The sequence below is a fragment of the Phalacrocorax carbo genome, chromosome 13 (genome assembly GCF_963921805.1).
Source record: "Phalacrocorax carbo chromosome 13, bPhaCar2.1, whole genome shotgun sequence".
In the NCBI taxonomy this organism is placed as follows: domain Eukaryota; kingdom Metazoa; phylum Chordata; class Aves; order Suliformes; family Phalacrocoracidae; genus Phalacrocorax; species Phalacrocorax carbo.
In genome coordinates, this window is record NC_087525.1 from 9,812,126 (window position 1) to 9,828,833 (window position 16,708).

Below are 16,708 nucleotides of genomic sequence, written 5' to 3' on the forward strand. Positions count from 1 at the left end.
AAGCCCATTGCCAACTCAAACAAGTCTCTACAAGATGATATGTGCCTGATAATACTGTGCTTTTTACGATCTGGAGATTCACTTATGTTTAGAAAATGGAAAGAATTTTTTGTCGTTGTTGTTCCACCACCCTGGACCAGCTCTTATTAATGTCTCATGAATCATTGATTAATCTTGTTCCCAGGAATATTTCTCAATTTAATACCTACTCAGCTGATGCCACATATTACATTATTCTGTCGTATTGCTTGACTGAAGCTAGTACTGTTGTTGTTTCATGCAGCAGTCTACAAATTGTGTTGATGTTCATGACTGCTGATGGAGGACTGTAAGAACATGTTAGGTAATCAATATCTCCATCTAGAGATAATCAGATTAAAGAACTTCTTTCAGTTTTTTTCCTTGAATTTTGTTCCAGTAATTGTTTTATCTCAGCTACTGAAGAAGAATAAAGAAGCCTTGTCAGATTTCTTTTCTTTATTTCCTTCTCTACTTTAAAAATGTTCTGGCTAGCAAATTCTAAGACTAGACTAAGTGCATGCATAACTAAGTTACATTTTAGCAGTACTGAAACTTGGAATAGTGGTGGATAAAATCTAACTAGATTAGGATAACTGGAAGGCCAGGAAAGGGTTTAAAATTCTGCTAGGATAAATAAAAGCAGAATGTTTCTTTATAGAATTATTGTGATGCTTAACATTCTTTTCAAAGAGACATGAAAATAAAATACTACTTTATTGTTTGCCCAGCCCTGGCGGTATGATCTGCAGCAGATATGCCAGCAGAGGAACTAGAGAGGAGGAACAGACTGTGTTCCTGCTTTCTTTCGTACACACGTTCTTTCAGATATCTTATGCCTGCTGTCTGAAAGAGTAGATACAACTGCTTGCTGTTGGTATCTGCTGACTACTGTAGCCGGGAGGCAATGGCAGTCACTGATCTTAGCACTAATATTCCAGAAGTCGTAAAAGCAGAAGTTTTCAGCTGCTAAATGGTGAAGGGGTTGTAAAGGCTGAAACCTGTCTTGCTGAAATAGGAAATCAAGATTATGTGATTTAAGAGGGAGGTTCCAGCTTGGATAGATTTCTTTGAAAGGTAAGGGCATGGAGAAAACGACGGACTGCATAAAATTGGTTTCCTGTTTTGAGAATCCAGCAACCGCAATGTGTCGCTTCTGTGGTGATCGGAAACACCTGACAGGCAAACCCTGCGTGGCATTGAGGGGCACAGTTCTCTGGTCTTGGAAGGCTCAAGCTTCAAGAGCAAAGTGCAAGGATAACAGTTACATGTCGCCTCTTTCACATTTAATACTACTATCAAAATATGAGTGAAGTGGACTCTAAAGTACCAGGATTTGCTAGAAAATCTGTTTCTATGCATTAGACAGGTTTTGTTGCAAACTAAAGCTGACTGGTTTTCCAGCAGATCAGTATTAAGCAACTTACTGCTTGGTGATGCATTTTTAAAACATTTTTGAAAGCTGTAAAAAATACAATTTTGAGCATTTATTTTACACATGAAAAGCTCAGCTCCCATACTTTTCCCTTAAACACATCTTTAACAGAAAAGTGTGCATATACATTGAGTAAAAATTGAGGTATTTTGTAAGATTTCTGATTAAGGCATCATAATGTCATTTTTCCTCTGGGCTTTAGTAGTGTATAGCATTTGCTTCTACGAAGTAGAACAACTGGGAAATAAAATGATACCTTTCTGGGGGAAAAAGAATGGTGTGGCTTTTTGGTGTCTTGTTTTTCCCTGTTCTCTTTTTTTATTATACTTCTCCCCCTCTCTCTCTCTGCACAGGGTGGGTATTCTGCTCCCTCCTTCTCTCCCTGGCAGGGCTCATTCCAGGGCATCCCTCGGACTGTTCCACCGCACCGCAGACAGAGTGAGTCTGTACCTCTCACTCATCTCCCTCACCGTGTTCCAGTAGAAGCTTCCCCTTTGCACGCACTGTTCATCTCGTAGCATCCTCCTTTCTCAGGCAGATTTACAGGCACACACAATAGGCTGTGGCTAACCAAAATGCTTCCTTCAGCCGGTGCATAAAGCAGCTTTATAACAGTTAAACGCTGATTTACTTCAGCAGTTCTCCAGGCAACCCTGAGTAGGCCCTTGTTTCTAGTCTTGTCTTAACATAAATCTTGCCTGCTGCATTTTCCCTTTCTTTTTCATGGCTGTAATATACTATCCTGTTTGTGTATGTGTTCTGTTTGCTCATAAGTCCACACGCATGCATATGTGGATTATTTACATAAATACATTGTGGATGTATGTAAAAATGTTGGTGAGAAAGTGTTGTTTTCATTGCCTCTTGTGAGAAGTTTTCTTAACTTTTCAGAACGGCTTCCCTGAAACTTAATTTCCCCCCCCACCCCTCGGTATTTGTTGTAAAAAAAGCTTCTAATACATTGAAGTGGCTGTTGCAAAACTTGCATGATTTATTAACATTCCTTAAGTGCTAGCTACAATGTGGGCTGATATAAGATGCGTTTGTTCTCTTGGCTTGGATCTGCAAAACAAAAGACAATTGCTGGTTTTAAAACTGTATGCTTACGTAGACATAGAGAAATGGTAAGTCTTATTTTGTGCTTTGGTATTGCATTAAAAACAGATAACTGTTCAAAGAAATATAACTAGTTCATAAAGCTACAGTTATATTTTTAAAATGTACTGTAATTTGAGAATTACAGTGTGTTTGCCTAGCAAAGCCCAAGAGTGTATTTGGACAAGAAATTAAGGAAAAAGTAAAATTATGGAAACAAAATATGATTTCCAGGGCCAATGGAGATCTGAAGCGGAAGCTGCACCTTGGAAAACTAAGCTTGCATATATTACAGGTCGCAATAATCCTAATTTATCTCAATTACAAGAAAAAAAAATATTGTCAAGTACTTTGTAAATTGTTTCAAATACTCTCTTGATGTTTCTGTGACAAAGTTCATTTAAACAACTCATGAGGAATGCACAGCCTGTTTCATAGGCTTTTCTCTATGCAATGGAGGGATGTGCTTTATTTTCCTGTGGAGTTTGATGTGTGTGTAACAGAGAGCCCCTAAAGCGCATCATCACATCTGTTTCTGGGTAGAGAAAGGGCCAGCAGTAGCACAGCCTGGCTGTTTTGGTGTCCTGTCGGTAGAGAGTCTGAGTTTAAAAAGATCAGGTTTAGACCTGAGGAGCAAAGAAACGCCATGTTTTTGGGGCTTACTCATCAGAGTCAGAACGGAAGGGTGGGCCTGAGCTGCCAGATCTGTGCCTCTGGTGTCACATCATTCTCATTGACTGATCAGCTGAAGAAGAAAACATTGCTGATCTCTTACCTGTCCTCAGAGCCCCCGCCTCATTCCTGCACTAACAGCAACAGCTTTTTATTCAGGGATTCCATGGCGAACTGCCATTCGGAAAAGAGGTTGGATTTTTTTAGTATCCATCTTATACATTGAATTCTATTAATTGCTAGTGAATGAAATAAAGTAGATCAAAATTGGCCATTGACTAATTACCCTAAACTATAATTAACCTATTGCTTAGGAAAATAAATGCTTCCTATAACTGATTGTTCCTAGCCTTTTTCTTTAAGTCTTAGCTTTGATCAAAAGATAAATACTGAGAATAAAAATACAGTATAGGTTAGGAGGTTTCTTGGATGTTTTTACTGTCACTCTTGCAAAACCAATGATTTATTGCTGTCTGAAGAGTCCCAAAAAGTAGGGCATCACCAGAATTACCACTAGCATCCTTCTTTCCCCACATTACCTCTTCCCTTGCTTCAGTGGCTTTAGGTTTGCTGGTTTTTGAGCTGGTGTGGAATGTCAAATGCGGGGTTTCAAGGCAAGTGGTGAGCTGGGTTATAACCACTAAAAACAGGAAAACAGCTTTAAAGTTAATGTTAGTGTTGTTTTGCAACAATATAGAGAAGGTGGTGGGAACATGAAATGCTCTCGGTGTGTGTTTTGGCTGTTTTCTCTGTCTGGAGATCCTGGAATTGAAACATTTCTTCTCCAACTTCTCAATCCCGAACCTAAAATTTCATCTGCGCTTGTGAATGCTGGAGGTTTCTTCATGGTGTTGTTGATAGCTGATGGATGCATAGATCACACACAAGCACTGTAGATTATGAGAGTATAAATCTCTAAACTGTTCATATTTAGATATTTAGATGTTTATGTACTGTAATATAATTTTACTACTGCTGTGCAGGATAGGTAATATATCCCTGCGATATAATACTACGATACTATCATTTGCTTACAGTTGTTCTCTCTCGGCACCAGTTGCGGTGTTAGCATACCTACCGCTTCACTCGCCCTATGAACTTACCCTACTGCTGCACTTTGTTAACATGCTTTAGAATGGGTTGTTTTGCACTTCTAATGAGAATTCATTTTTAATTCTTTAACTAACTTCACGTTGTTTCAACAGCCTTGGTAACAGTTCAGCATTTTGATTTCATAAACACTTTCATAATAATACATTGATTTTTGACATTTTTATGAACAAAATTGTATGGTTTTATTCCTATAACTCCCATATGTGTCTTGAACTCAACTCTTGCATAACGGTCCTCTATTTTTCTCTTGGTTATAGGATATAACTTGATGACATAGCAAACTTTCTCCAATACAGTCTAAAACTTTTGCATTTGTATTCTGGAGCTTTAACGATGCAGCTCTAGAAATGCGGTATTTAGAATACACATTGTCAATGAACCAGTTACAAACTCTGCTTGTAATACAAGAATATTATACCAGTTTCTCTAGGCCTCTAGCCCCAAGTGCTTCTCCACACAGAAACGCAGGTGAAAACTGCTTTCTTACACCAGCATCGCAGTTGTTCACATCTCTGCTTACTGTGCACTTCATGGAAAAATTATTTAGACTTTCTGTGTGTAAGCATTACAGTTAAAGGTCATGTAGGAAATTCTAGCAGGTGACATATGGTTTATCATCACCAGCAAGACAGGTAGTGTATGCACATCGTCTATACATCTGGTCCAGGCTTTGCTTTTTCATACCTTTTCTTTAAACAAGGGTATGTTACTTAACACTGTGAAAAGTTTCCAAACTTTTATTGGCTGATTCAGGTTCTTCGTAGGATATACGAAGTGTTGGTGTTAGCAGAGCAAAGGTGCTTCAGAATATTATCTTGGATATTCTGTGACAGTGGGAAATTACCAAAAATGTCCTGGAATCATTACATTACAGTTCTTTATATGTATTTATTTTTGCTCTGAGATGAGTTTTCAGCTATATGAAGAAATGTCTTTTAAGAAAAACTGCCTTCTCCCAAGTTGCATAGTCGCAGATTGGTCTACAAGATAAATGTCTTTTGTACCTAAGTATGTACTTGCAAACAAAACTTAATTTTATGTGTGGTCATATCTGTCTGTTTGCACATATGTATGTATTTCTGGATGAAATGCCTGCCTTGATGTAGCTATACATTACTTTCAGGAATTTTTCTTTGAGAAAGAGAGTATTTTTAAGTTGGTGTTTATATACAGACTATGCAGAAAAAGAGAATCCTATGCCATATTACCAGTTATTTTACTACCCCCATGCTATGGTGATTGGTGGTTTAAAAAGAAAAAAATTAGAGTTGCTTTGTATCATTATTTGAAGTCATACTCCATACTGTGGAATCCTATTTTACAATGTTGAAATATGGGCATAATATAGCTAGCTAAAAGGGGGGCGATCTAAAATGAAGGAATTGGCAAATGCTACAGATTTCAGGTGTGAAATCTTGATGTTTTCCAAAGGTAGAAAATGAAAGTTGTCCAGTTTGGCCTTCCAGTAAGGCTGTGTCTTCAAATGAAGGCTTGTGAAATGACAGCTTTTCCTGTGCAAAGGCAGTGAGATAAGGGATGTCAGAACTGATCAGAAAGTGAAACACTGATGTAGCAGGGTTTGTGTGTCTGTCCCCCAGCCCTCTCAAGAAAAAAAAAAAACAAAACAAAAGATAGTTTGGAGCCACTTCAACCTTGTGAGTGAGTTGCTAGGAAGATGAGTTATGAAAACAGTATGGGCAACATGGTCAAAATATGTAATACAGTGTAAATTAAGACATTGTTCATCGTTAGATATCTAACATGTATGTGCATAGATGCAAATATTTTTGATGTATACAGTTGTATTCATACACACAAATTCTAGTTACAGCTCTAAACAGTATTTGAAGTGTAACAGAACAACTGTGTAAAAGATTTCAAGTTACAAAAGTGAAGCTGTTCCATGCAGGTCTTGCTGTAAAAATTATTTGTACTGCATTAAACACTACTACCTTTGTTTCTGGAAGGTGGATTGAAAACCAATGGGGCACATGGTAAATGCAATCTAAATGGTGAAAAGTTGCAGTTCTGTCATGGCAAATTGCTCATTGTTTTGTCTTGGTCCTCTGACATCATTGTCCTTGTCTCTTTCTTGTCTCTGCTTTCCCATTATGCCATTGGCAAGGAGTTGAGAAGTTAGTCCATTACTTCTGTGATAAAGCGTGGTACAGTACAACTTCAGATTTCTTCCCATCTCCTCCTCACGCATTTTCACTGCTGGTCTTTTTTTTTTGCCCTGTGCATGATGCATGTCTATCGGAGATGTGCATGCAATTCTCAGCTTTCTCATTGCTTCACTTCCCTCGTTTCAAAATACTGCAGGGAGAAAATGCCTTTGTTTCATTCTACAGAGATATTATGTAGGGAATCGAGATGGGGGTTAAGGTTAAGAGATACAGACTAACCAAAGCAAAACCGAAGGGAATTTTGAAGTACTGACATAGCAATGAATATCATTATGATAACCACATTGATTTAACTTCTTTATCAGTATAACATACTTGTCTCAGTCTTCTAATACAAAGCTGACACAACCTCAGTGGTTCAATAACTGTGTAGTAAAGGTAATATTCTTTGTGGATATGTTGTAATTTTTCTCTGGATAATGTAACAGGCAGTTTTACTTGAGAGAAGTAAGAGAAAAACCTTTTAAGTTCATGTGGTAGGGACTGATTTAGTCACTTTGGTGCATCAACACATGCAAGTCTGAAGCTTTTGCTGGTACAGAGAAGTCAGCTTCTTTTGTGTGAAAAGGAGCATGTGCACAAAACATTTTGTCTAATGTGCTTTCAGTTTGGGGAGAATTCATCTCCTTCAGTTACATGGTGCCTGAAATGTTTGAGTCCAACTTTACATTTTAGGAGTGTCCCAAAGGAAAGCAGGTGTTTGTCCACCTGAATATTTTCTTCATGGGACAAAATTAGAAGTCTGGTTAGCGTGACAGCCTGCACCAAGTCATGGTCTGTCCCACCCTGAAATATTATCAGAAGTGCACTCAAAGCAGTGCAGATTACAAACTTTTTTTTTCAGATTTCTATGAAATAAAATACTATGCCTAGAAGGTGGAATGCTACTTTATCTTTCTGTTCTCCCTCCTTCTTGTGATGGAATTCACCAAGTACTAGTCCTTCTGCTGGCTGTTCGTTTGACTAACAACATGGTCATAATTTAGTAAGACTTCCCTAGTAGAAGGAAGACTTGTGTATAAGGCCAAGATGTAAGCTGTGGCGGAAGATAATGCAGCTTTCAGTGTTAGATACCTTATGAACTGTTACTCGCATATTTTGGAAGTGGTGTTTTTCTGCTCTCAGTGTCATTTTGAATGTTAATGCCTGTAGCAATTTGAAAAGATTAAAATCCGTAATCATGTTAATGGGACAGACTTTGACTAAGTAGAAATACAAAATTAGAAAACAGTACAGTATTTAAAACAACTTAGCGAAGATGATACCATAGCTTTAGTGTCCTCATAATTCTGAGCATGTTTCTATGAGTTTTCAACTTTTGAATTGCTAATTTTCTGGATATTAAGCTGCTTAGACCTTTTTGGGTTATGAAGGATAATGCAGAAAATTGGTGTTTGGCTATTTTTAATATCTAAAAATGCAAAACTGTCAAAACGGAAAAGCTTAAATAATACCTAGTTTTTGTTAGAAGAACTTGAAATAGCATTATCAAAAGTTTGTTGCTTTGCTGCATTTCAGATGGTTTTGTGTTTAACTTAACTTCCCATACAAATTTTGTATCTTCTGTAACTTACAGATTTTTTTTTTATTTTGCTGGTTAGTATAACTAGGATTACTTGATATAAAGTTATATTTGTAATGCTCAGATTAGATATTTATCTGCATTTTTGAAGATTGGCATTTAGAAATCCTTTCTAGGTGAGAGGAAAAAGTTTTCTGACAATTGTTTTTACCTATTGGAATTTAACGCAATACTGCTTACTATAAATGTACTAATGGTTGACTTCAAGTAGGATTAGAAAATTGGAATTATTTTAAGTATTTGTATGGGAATACTGGTATATAGCGCTTTGGTTTCTGCACTCATTTTAGCAGTTCTGGGGTCTCAAATCAATAAATCATTTTTGGCTCATCTGTCTTTTAGCTCCTAATCTGGAGAGATGATGACTTCTGTAACCTATTACGTAAACACTGAAAAATGACAAAAACATCTGGAGGATTCAATTTTTTAAGCTATAACTCTCCTGATGTTTTGAATTATTAATTGGGTTTAGTAGTACTTTCCTGTAAGATTGCTTGGTTAAGAAGGATTCAAAGTTAAGCTAGTTTTGGTCATGTAAGGAATAATGTTTTGATACTAATTTGACACCGTTTTGAAAGCACTTTTCTTATTCTCCTCCTCCCTCTTCCCAAAACATTCAGACTGCTCAACATATTTGCACTTACCTATCACTTCCAGATGTCACCAGTCCAGCTTAGACGCTGCCTTTGCTTACAGGTAGAACTGGTATATTCTAAAGGGAAAAACGGCTAGTAAATCAAAATTAGATTGAGAAACCTTGATATCTCATTACCATTAAATTTTTTTCTTGATGAGGAATTTTGAGGATTCAGTTTTCAGTAGGAATCCTGCCAGGGGAAAGATGAAAAGCTTAAAGAATCCAAAGACGTGCTATTGTCCCGGAAATGTAACAGGACTCTGGCATGCACAGCTATCATTACATTCTTCCTGCTGATTCTAAGAGGAGCTAAAAAGACCAGACAAATAATTGGCTGTTTCATTTAGAAGTTGTGAAGAATGCAGGAGAGTGACTGAAGTGACGTTTTTAGTCAAATCTCTTAGGCAAACATTGCTCCTTTTGTACTGACTATATTTCTCTAGTAAACAAATACTATAAGCCTGTTTACTATGTACATGCAATCTATCAATTGTTAAGAATTCAAGTAGTTTAGGGATAAGTTAGCTTGTAGTAGTTCAGTTCCCCTCCTTTATAAAGAAAATGAGAAAACCATCCAAACCAGCAACTTGCTAAAATGGTAGTTTAAGTTTCAATTGGTTTGGGGTTTTGCCAGGAATTGCGGAATCTTTTCCGCAGGTCTAGGATGTGTTTGTGAGGCTAGCACACACATTAATCTTTAAAGTCTTTTTACAGGGAAGAGCAAAGAGAAAATAGAAATGACCCAGAAGAGGTACCGGCAATTCTCTTGACTGATACATGTCTGATCAGATTGTATCTCCTGATAAAATGTAAAATCTTCATGAAGTTATCTTTATCTCTTGGTTATCGGTGTAGTAGTATGCAGTCTCTAGCTTCACATGTACTCTGTTGTACTGCTTTGTTGAAGACGATTTCCTTTATCAGCCCCTTTGAAATCCCTTCAAGATAAAACAGTTACCTAAGTCTGGTGAGTAGCCTATTGCTAGATACCTGTATCAAATTTTCTGACCTCAGTAAGGCAAGGAAAATGCACTGTAAATTCATGTGGCCCATTAAACTCCTTTCCTGCCTGTCCAGCATAGAACACTGATAAAAGGTTTGGGATAGCTAACTTGAGTGTGCAGTGAAGAGAAATAGAAAAATTAATACAGTCTGATAGCCATTGCCTTCATGTATTGAGCACTTGAATCAGAATTGATCAGTACTCGTGTACCATTCTTTTGCTGTCCTGCAGATTTAGGTGAAACCATCAGCCATGCCTTTTTCATGTTCCTTTAAGCTAATCAATTTCTTTTTTGTCTTTATGTTGCTATGTATTTCAGTGCTAGTATAATTTTTTTCCACTTAAGTTACAAGCCACATTTGTACATGTCCCATGAACCATCCTGTTTTGCCAAAGTCAAAGTTTTGATTAAAAAAACCCAGATATACAGCCCTTATCAAGCATCCAGTCAGCGCACGTTGGATTCAGAATGTTATCTGGTGTTTTCTTTGCCTAACATGTTATTGTGTATTCTTTTCTCTTTAACAGCCTCAAGTACTACAGCCTTCCAGCAGCCTTCCCAGTTCCACAGACCTCGCCCAGGGAAAACTAATAAAAATGCCACATATCGAGGCCCACAGTGAATATCCTAAACATGGTCTGCATGAAAATAGCAATCATCAGAATCAAAATGCTGCAAATGCCTCCCCAACAAATAGCCTGAAAGATGTAAACACTTCAACGAGCATACAGTTAAACATAAAAGATGAGAATGCATCATACTTGGAAAATTTGAAAAATAAAAATACTGAAGACCCTGGACAGGTGGCTGGTAATAAAGAAGGTACATTACTGTCTCGTTCCTGTTTTGAGACCTCTACACGAGCTGATGCCAGAGAGGTGCAGACTGAACTAGCTGTGAAAGGTCAACCCTCGTTCACAAACCAGGCTTCTCGGCCAAAGACTTTAAGAATCGCAAAGCCCCCAAATGCTTTAGTGCCTCCTACAATGGCCGTTCTCGCACGATCTGCAAATCATTCCGCTGCTTCCGAGGAACCTGAGCTTCTACCATCAAGTAGTTTGACTCAGCTACAGCCAACATCTGGTCAGGATAACCTAAAGGGTAAACAGAGTCAGAAAGTGTCTAAACTTCGCCCACCAACTATGTCCTTTGTTAAATCTAAGCAAATGAGCAGTCAGAAATCCACACCACTCTCTGCAGAGCCTCAAAACACCTCTTTGAAGACTAACATCCCAAAGCCACCAGTACAGAGAAAGGAGAATGTGCAAACACACAGTACCGGTTTGCATGCTGGGGATAGTTTGCCCTCTAATCGGCATTCCCGCCTCCCTAAACCAAAGACGCATTGAGAACGTACCTACATCTCATTGAATGATGCCATACATTAACCCTACTTCCTATGTGTTGACTGCCTTTGGGCTGCTTTATCTACAGCCTGCAAATCCAGAGTGAATATTAACAATAGCTTCTCTCTTTAGTGTTTGCATACTCCATCCTGTTATGTTCTGAGGCTCGTGTTACGAGCTGTGCAGCTTCCCTTGAGAGTGGTTTCTTATATCGTAGGTCTGTATTAAAGATTGAATTGCCCAGTGATCTTGGTAATGAAGCAAATACTGAAGTCTGTGGTGACCACAAATACCAGAGTTCTGCACTATGCATTTTCAGGATGGCAGAAACCATTTCTTACCTCTGTTGATTTGAGTTATTAGACAGTGCAATTACCAGTCAGTTTAACTTCTTGGTTCTGAGTACTCGTTAGGTTAGAGTGGTGGAAAATTAGACTTACTAGCAGATGTTTTATTGGCCATAATTCTGACTCTGTATTCCAGAGGCCTATGCAAAAATCCTTGTATTTTATCATTATCTCAAGACTGACATATTTAATGTTATTTAATCTGATGGGTGGGGTGGGTTGTGTTGTTTTGTTTTGCTGTAATCTGAAGTTGCTCTGTTTTTTGTTTATCCCATTTTTCACTGTTCACAGACAAAAAGCAGATTTCACAGGGTGAAATGAATCTTCTCTCTTAAACATCATCATTTGTTAAAAGATTGTGGTATGTTTTTATTGTGTTGAATAGACACGTTACTGGGTAGATCCTTGAAACGCAGTGCTAAGGTTACTTGTGCAAAACCTTCCAGTACAGGCTCTTATGAATTGGTAAGTAGGGAGCCTCTGGGAATGAGGGGTCCGTAACACCTGTGTCGAGGTTGCACAGCATGCATTTTAATTAATATTTTTTAACTTTATTGTACTACTTGTATTTATTGATTTCTGTTTAATATTGAAAGACTCTAAAGTACCTGACTTGAAATTTTGCACAAACTTTGCCATATATTTAAGGGTTTGAAACTATTTTACAGAGCAAAACTTGTATTAAGAAAGCAACTATTTAAAAAATTAATTATCTCCACTTATTTGCTTTGAGCAATCCTATTATGTCCTAATCCAGAGCTGGTACTCTTAAGAGTTTTTCAGAGATGTGTATTTTGGTTTTGGGTTTTTTTGTAAATTTTTTTTTTTTGTAATTTCTAAAGAAGTGCATGATAACTGGGAAGGAGCTTTTTGGGGAAATAAAAGAAAAGCAAAAACATTTTTCTGCTCTCTAGGACAAGTATTTTTTCTGAAAGTGGTCTGGAAATCTATGTCCATCATGGTGCAACTATGGGGCCAGGACATGTGCTGTGAGTTAAATATGCATATTCAGTTAAGCTTTCCAGAAACTTAATGTTATGTCCCATCTCCAGCTCTTCCTTTCCTTCCCATCACTGTCTCTTTTGTGTTACCGAGTTGGTTTTTTTTATCACCTGTTCTTGAATTGGGTTTAAAATCAGCAGCAGAAGGCTTACAGTAACTTCGCTCAAAAACTGTTTTGAACAGCATCTAATGTCAGTAAAGTGAAACACAGTTAATAGTTTGTTCTAAGCTTTGGCTATAGGACGTTGGCGTATTACGGTATTTTCCTTGAGAAAATTATAGTAAGTAGGTATAGACATTTCCTAAATACATTCAATAATCAACTTCTGTAATACAAGCCATTTAACTAGGGGTATCCTGATGGGTTACCTTTGTTGGATGGGAGAAGGAAGAAAATATAATAATCTCACCTGAATTTCTCAGTACACAATATCTAAGAAAGTTTTTGGATTTGTCACACTGTAAGTTCTTTTAAATGACAATGAAGTAGAAAAAGGAGAAGCTTGGGGGAAAAATTGGTAGGGGGGGAGGTTCTATTTCAGAATTACTTATATCAGTCTGAAATGAGAGACCTGCAGGACTTCCTCTTAACTGGGGCAAAGACAACGTAAGCAAGAAATAACAAAGGTAATGTTAATTGTTGCAGTTGATGTAGGATCAAAATAACTACAATTCAAGATTGCTGTAACGATTATTCTCCAGGAAAAATTCTTCCTTTCCTTGAAAAGCATTGAATTAGATGGCCTTCAGTGTAAGCATTTACTTTTGATAAGAAAATAAAGCTGACTTTATATATTCCCCAAAACTAGCTCCCGGCAGCTAACTGTGTTTCTCAGGAGTTTAAAAACCGCTGAGGGAATGATCAGATTCCTGGTTTGTTTTCTGGTCCACATAGATTTCTATGGAAGATGGTTTTTTATGTTTACTTTCCTTGAAGAGAAGCTGATTTTATTTTTAGTTGTATATGATTTTGTGTAAAAAGATGGTTTTCACTTAATGCTATTGCCAGAGATATTTCACCATGAGTTCTTTTGCTTCTTATTCTGGAGGTATCACCAGCCTGCTTTAGTGATGTTAAAATGTTTATGTTTACATTTAAAAGTACAGATATCTACCTATCTGCACCTTTACTGAAAATTAAGGAATGAAGCAAAGAGATGATCAGGGTTTCCATGGAAAAAAAAAGATAGTTCTGAATTATTTTTCCCCCAGAAGGACAAAAATATATTTATTTTGTGGGGTTTCTGTGTTAAAGGCGCATAAATAGATTATATTCTTCATTACAGCATTTCCCCATTTTGTTCTGACAGATTAGTGAGACATGGAGCTGGAGACAGCCGGATTTAATCACGGATGAGACAGATGCTAGCCTGAGTTGTATCTGTATTCAGTAGCTAACCTCGCATCCCTCTAAAGACAACTATGTATTTTGGCTCTTCAGACTTTACCAGGGAAGGCTCTGTTGCATGTCTAGTAAGTCCAGAGTATGAGCAAAGCCTGTCACTAGGCAGGCAACTGGAAGAGTAGTGGTGAAGTGTGGAGCTTCACTTCAGCATAGGATGGAGGTTGGGGGAGACGGATAAGAGGGTGCTGTGTAGAGCTTGTCGAATGGGATTAAGTATTTCCAGGTAACGTATCTAGCTTTGGAAGGTGCAGATATATCATCAGTACTGGTGCAGATTATCCTAAATGAGTAAATTAAAGGATTTGTTATCTTCAGGGTTTGTTTTTAAGGTTTCTAAAACCGGTTTATTGCCATTTTTCTTGTTCTTGATTTCTCATTCTTTTGTGCAATATTCACAAAAGTATTAAACTGCTGTTCAGTATGTGTGTACAGAGGCAATTACGCATTTTAACAAGTGAATAAACACAAAAGAAAAAAACAGAATTGCACTTTAAATGAGCTTTATTGCTTGGAGTTGTGCCTAAAATAATCTAGATGCCTCCTGCTGTGTGTGGCTTTTGTTTGAAACTAATTTCCCTGCTAGTGTTGCTGTTTCCAAGGCATCTTCACATCACTTTCACAGAACTGATATGCACTCTAGCATGTTTAAAAATACTCATATAGTGTACTGAGTTTTTGTTGTGCAATGACTTTAACTGTGGAATTTTAACACCAATGGTGCAGCCAGATCATTACCTTCCCCTTCCCTAAAGCCAGTACTTCCTATGGCCAGTCAAGGCTGATGGCAAAGTCTCCCTAGGACTAGCATAGCCCCTAAAGAATAATGTTGCCAGCGTAAGTTTTTTGGGAAAAAAGTGCAATATTATCTGTTAGACTTTCTCAAAATAGTCACAAAGGCTCTGAAAATCCAAAACAGCCCTGAATTTTTCATAGAATTCCAAAAAAAGTGGGTCCCTCCACTTAAATGTCATAGCAGTGAGACTAGATATAGCAACTAGACTGCATCATAGGTCAGTAAAATTCATTTCATCCCTGATCTAAATGCTGATTTGCTGTAACGATGCTAGAAGACTGAATATCATTTGCGTGATTTACTTTGCTTGCATGTCACAACCATATGCACATTCTAAAGTGTCATACTTGGGTAGGTTGCATGTTGGGGGGAAGTATTTCTGTTCTTGCATAACACATAATCCTCTTAATATGGACATTTTTCTTGCCATACAAATGGAAATCCGTTACTGAATTGGGCTTCCGTAGCTATTCCTTATCTCGTCCTAGTGGCTTTTTCTGAGCAGAGTGGATTTAATACATGATCCTGGTGGTAGGTCTCAGTATAGTCATATTACAGCTACGCTATCAAGGAAATTCAGTCACTGTTGTGGTAAAGCTGCTCACTGCCTACTTAAATGTAAAAGCACCACAATAAATACAATATAATTCCAGTGTCAGTGAATTCTTAAATTCAATACTAGCTAAAACAAGAGGTACCCTTACTATCTGCTTTGTTGGTTTTGTTTTGTTTTTTAACCCAGGCCAGAGTAAATACTGTATATTGGAATTTGCTTGTAAAGTTGATTTAAAAACCTGTATGTAAAAATTCTTTCCTCAATGTTGCTCTAGTGAATAAAAATAAAATAATTATAAGTATCTACTTCTGCTGACTGTTTACTTCATGTATGCTTTTTTAAGTCCTTGACTGTGCAGAATTATAGGGCTGTAACAGGAGATTTTGGGGGAGAGGGAGGTTATGTTTATGCTTACAGTAGTTTTTTTCACGGAACTGTCTTTCTCCAACAGACTTGTAGACTTCTAGCATGAGAATTTTTTACTAACGCAAAAAAGAAAAGAAAAAAACAGACATAGAAAAGCTAAACACTTTAATGTATTGTTCCCAGATGAACAAGGACTGATGTGGCTAGCTTTTAAAGGTATGTTATTTCACCTCTAATGCACAGTTGAGAAGAGTATTTCATAGAGTTTTTACGTAATTGACTGGTTAAAATTATTAACTTTCTCAAAGTAATTTCTTACGATATTTCCCCAGCGGAGTCTAAATCAACACAATGTATGCATACGTGTAAACATTCATAAAAAGCTCCTAATTGTATATCAGTGTTTATTATTCCTGAGAGAAAAGGAAATCTGTCCCACTAACTTCATCTGACCTGTTTCAGTAGATGGAATTTTAAGTCTGAAACTTGCATCAAAATGTGGGAATTTCTAAAGGGAGAACCCTGTAGTTTGAAGTAAGAATGTTTAAAAAATGCTGCTGACAGGCAGTTGCTGTGCTTAACCTAAGGTTCTATTTGGAGCTTCAAGATGATCTTTGAGGACTCCCAGAGGTTTTGGGGGTGGGAGGAGCTCCTGCATTGGGTTTCAGACACATATTAGATATCTTCCTTGACTGAGGCCCAAAAAGGTAGTCACATAGTGTGGATCCTCCTGCCTTGTAGTTCTACTGGGCAAGCGTGCTCCTTGTGACTGCACCGTCTGGCCCACCAAGTAACGTCTAATCCTTTTGGTGTGATCATCAGATGTTAAACAGCTGATGCAATGGCTATGTAACTAAAAGCTGTAATTCACAGCTTCCCTTCTCCTCTGCCCTCTCCCGTCCAGAGGCAAAGGCCATGGGGCAGTGATGAGCCACGTTCCGATGACGGGGCTGACAGCAATGGTCTCCTGACACCGGGAGAGATCCGCCGTACAGTCATCGGGCAGAGTATCACACGCAGGGAGGAAGCGTTAGGTGATGAGAAAGTTCTGACACTTCCCTTATTTTGCAGCCCGGAATCAATACCCTTGGCACCTTCCCATGTACAGGAATGGTTTATTTTTATGAGCACGATCGGATGCAGCTGAGCTA

The 16,708-nt window shown here is 37.8% G+C and overlaps 1 protein-coding gene across 11 annotated transcripts in view; it reads left to right on the forward strand.

The window, feature by feature from the left end:
- The window catches only part of CCSER2 (coiled-coil serine rich protein 2), a 75,018-nt gene extending 59,522 nt beyond the window's left edge, over nucleotides 1-15,496 (forward strand). For 2 of the 11 annotated variants that reach the window (XM_064464790.1, XM_064464792.1), the window contains exons 10-12: nucleotides 1,807-1,891; nucleotides 6,459-6,498; nucleotides 10,270-10,470. In XM_064464790.1, the coding sequence (XP_064320860.1) occupies nucleotides 1,807-1,891; nucleotides 6,459-6,498; nucleotides 10,270-10,333 (189 nt within the window). In that variant the 3' untranslated portion in view covers nucleotides 10,334-10,470. Of the gene's footprint in view, nucleotides 1-1,806; nucleotides 1,892-6,458; nucleotides 6,499-10,269 lie in introns of all 11 variants that reach the window. The other 9 variants (XM_064464791.1, XM_064464793.1, XM_064464784.1 and 6 more) reach the window with 7 other exon arrangements.
- The last annotated feature ends 1,212 nt before the right edge of the window (nucleotides 15,497-16,708 follow it).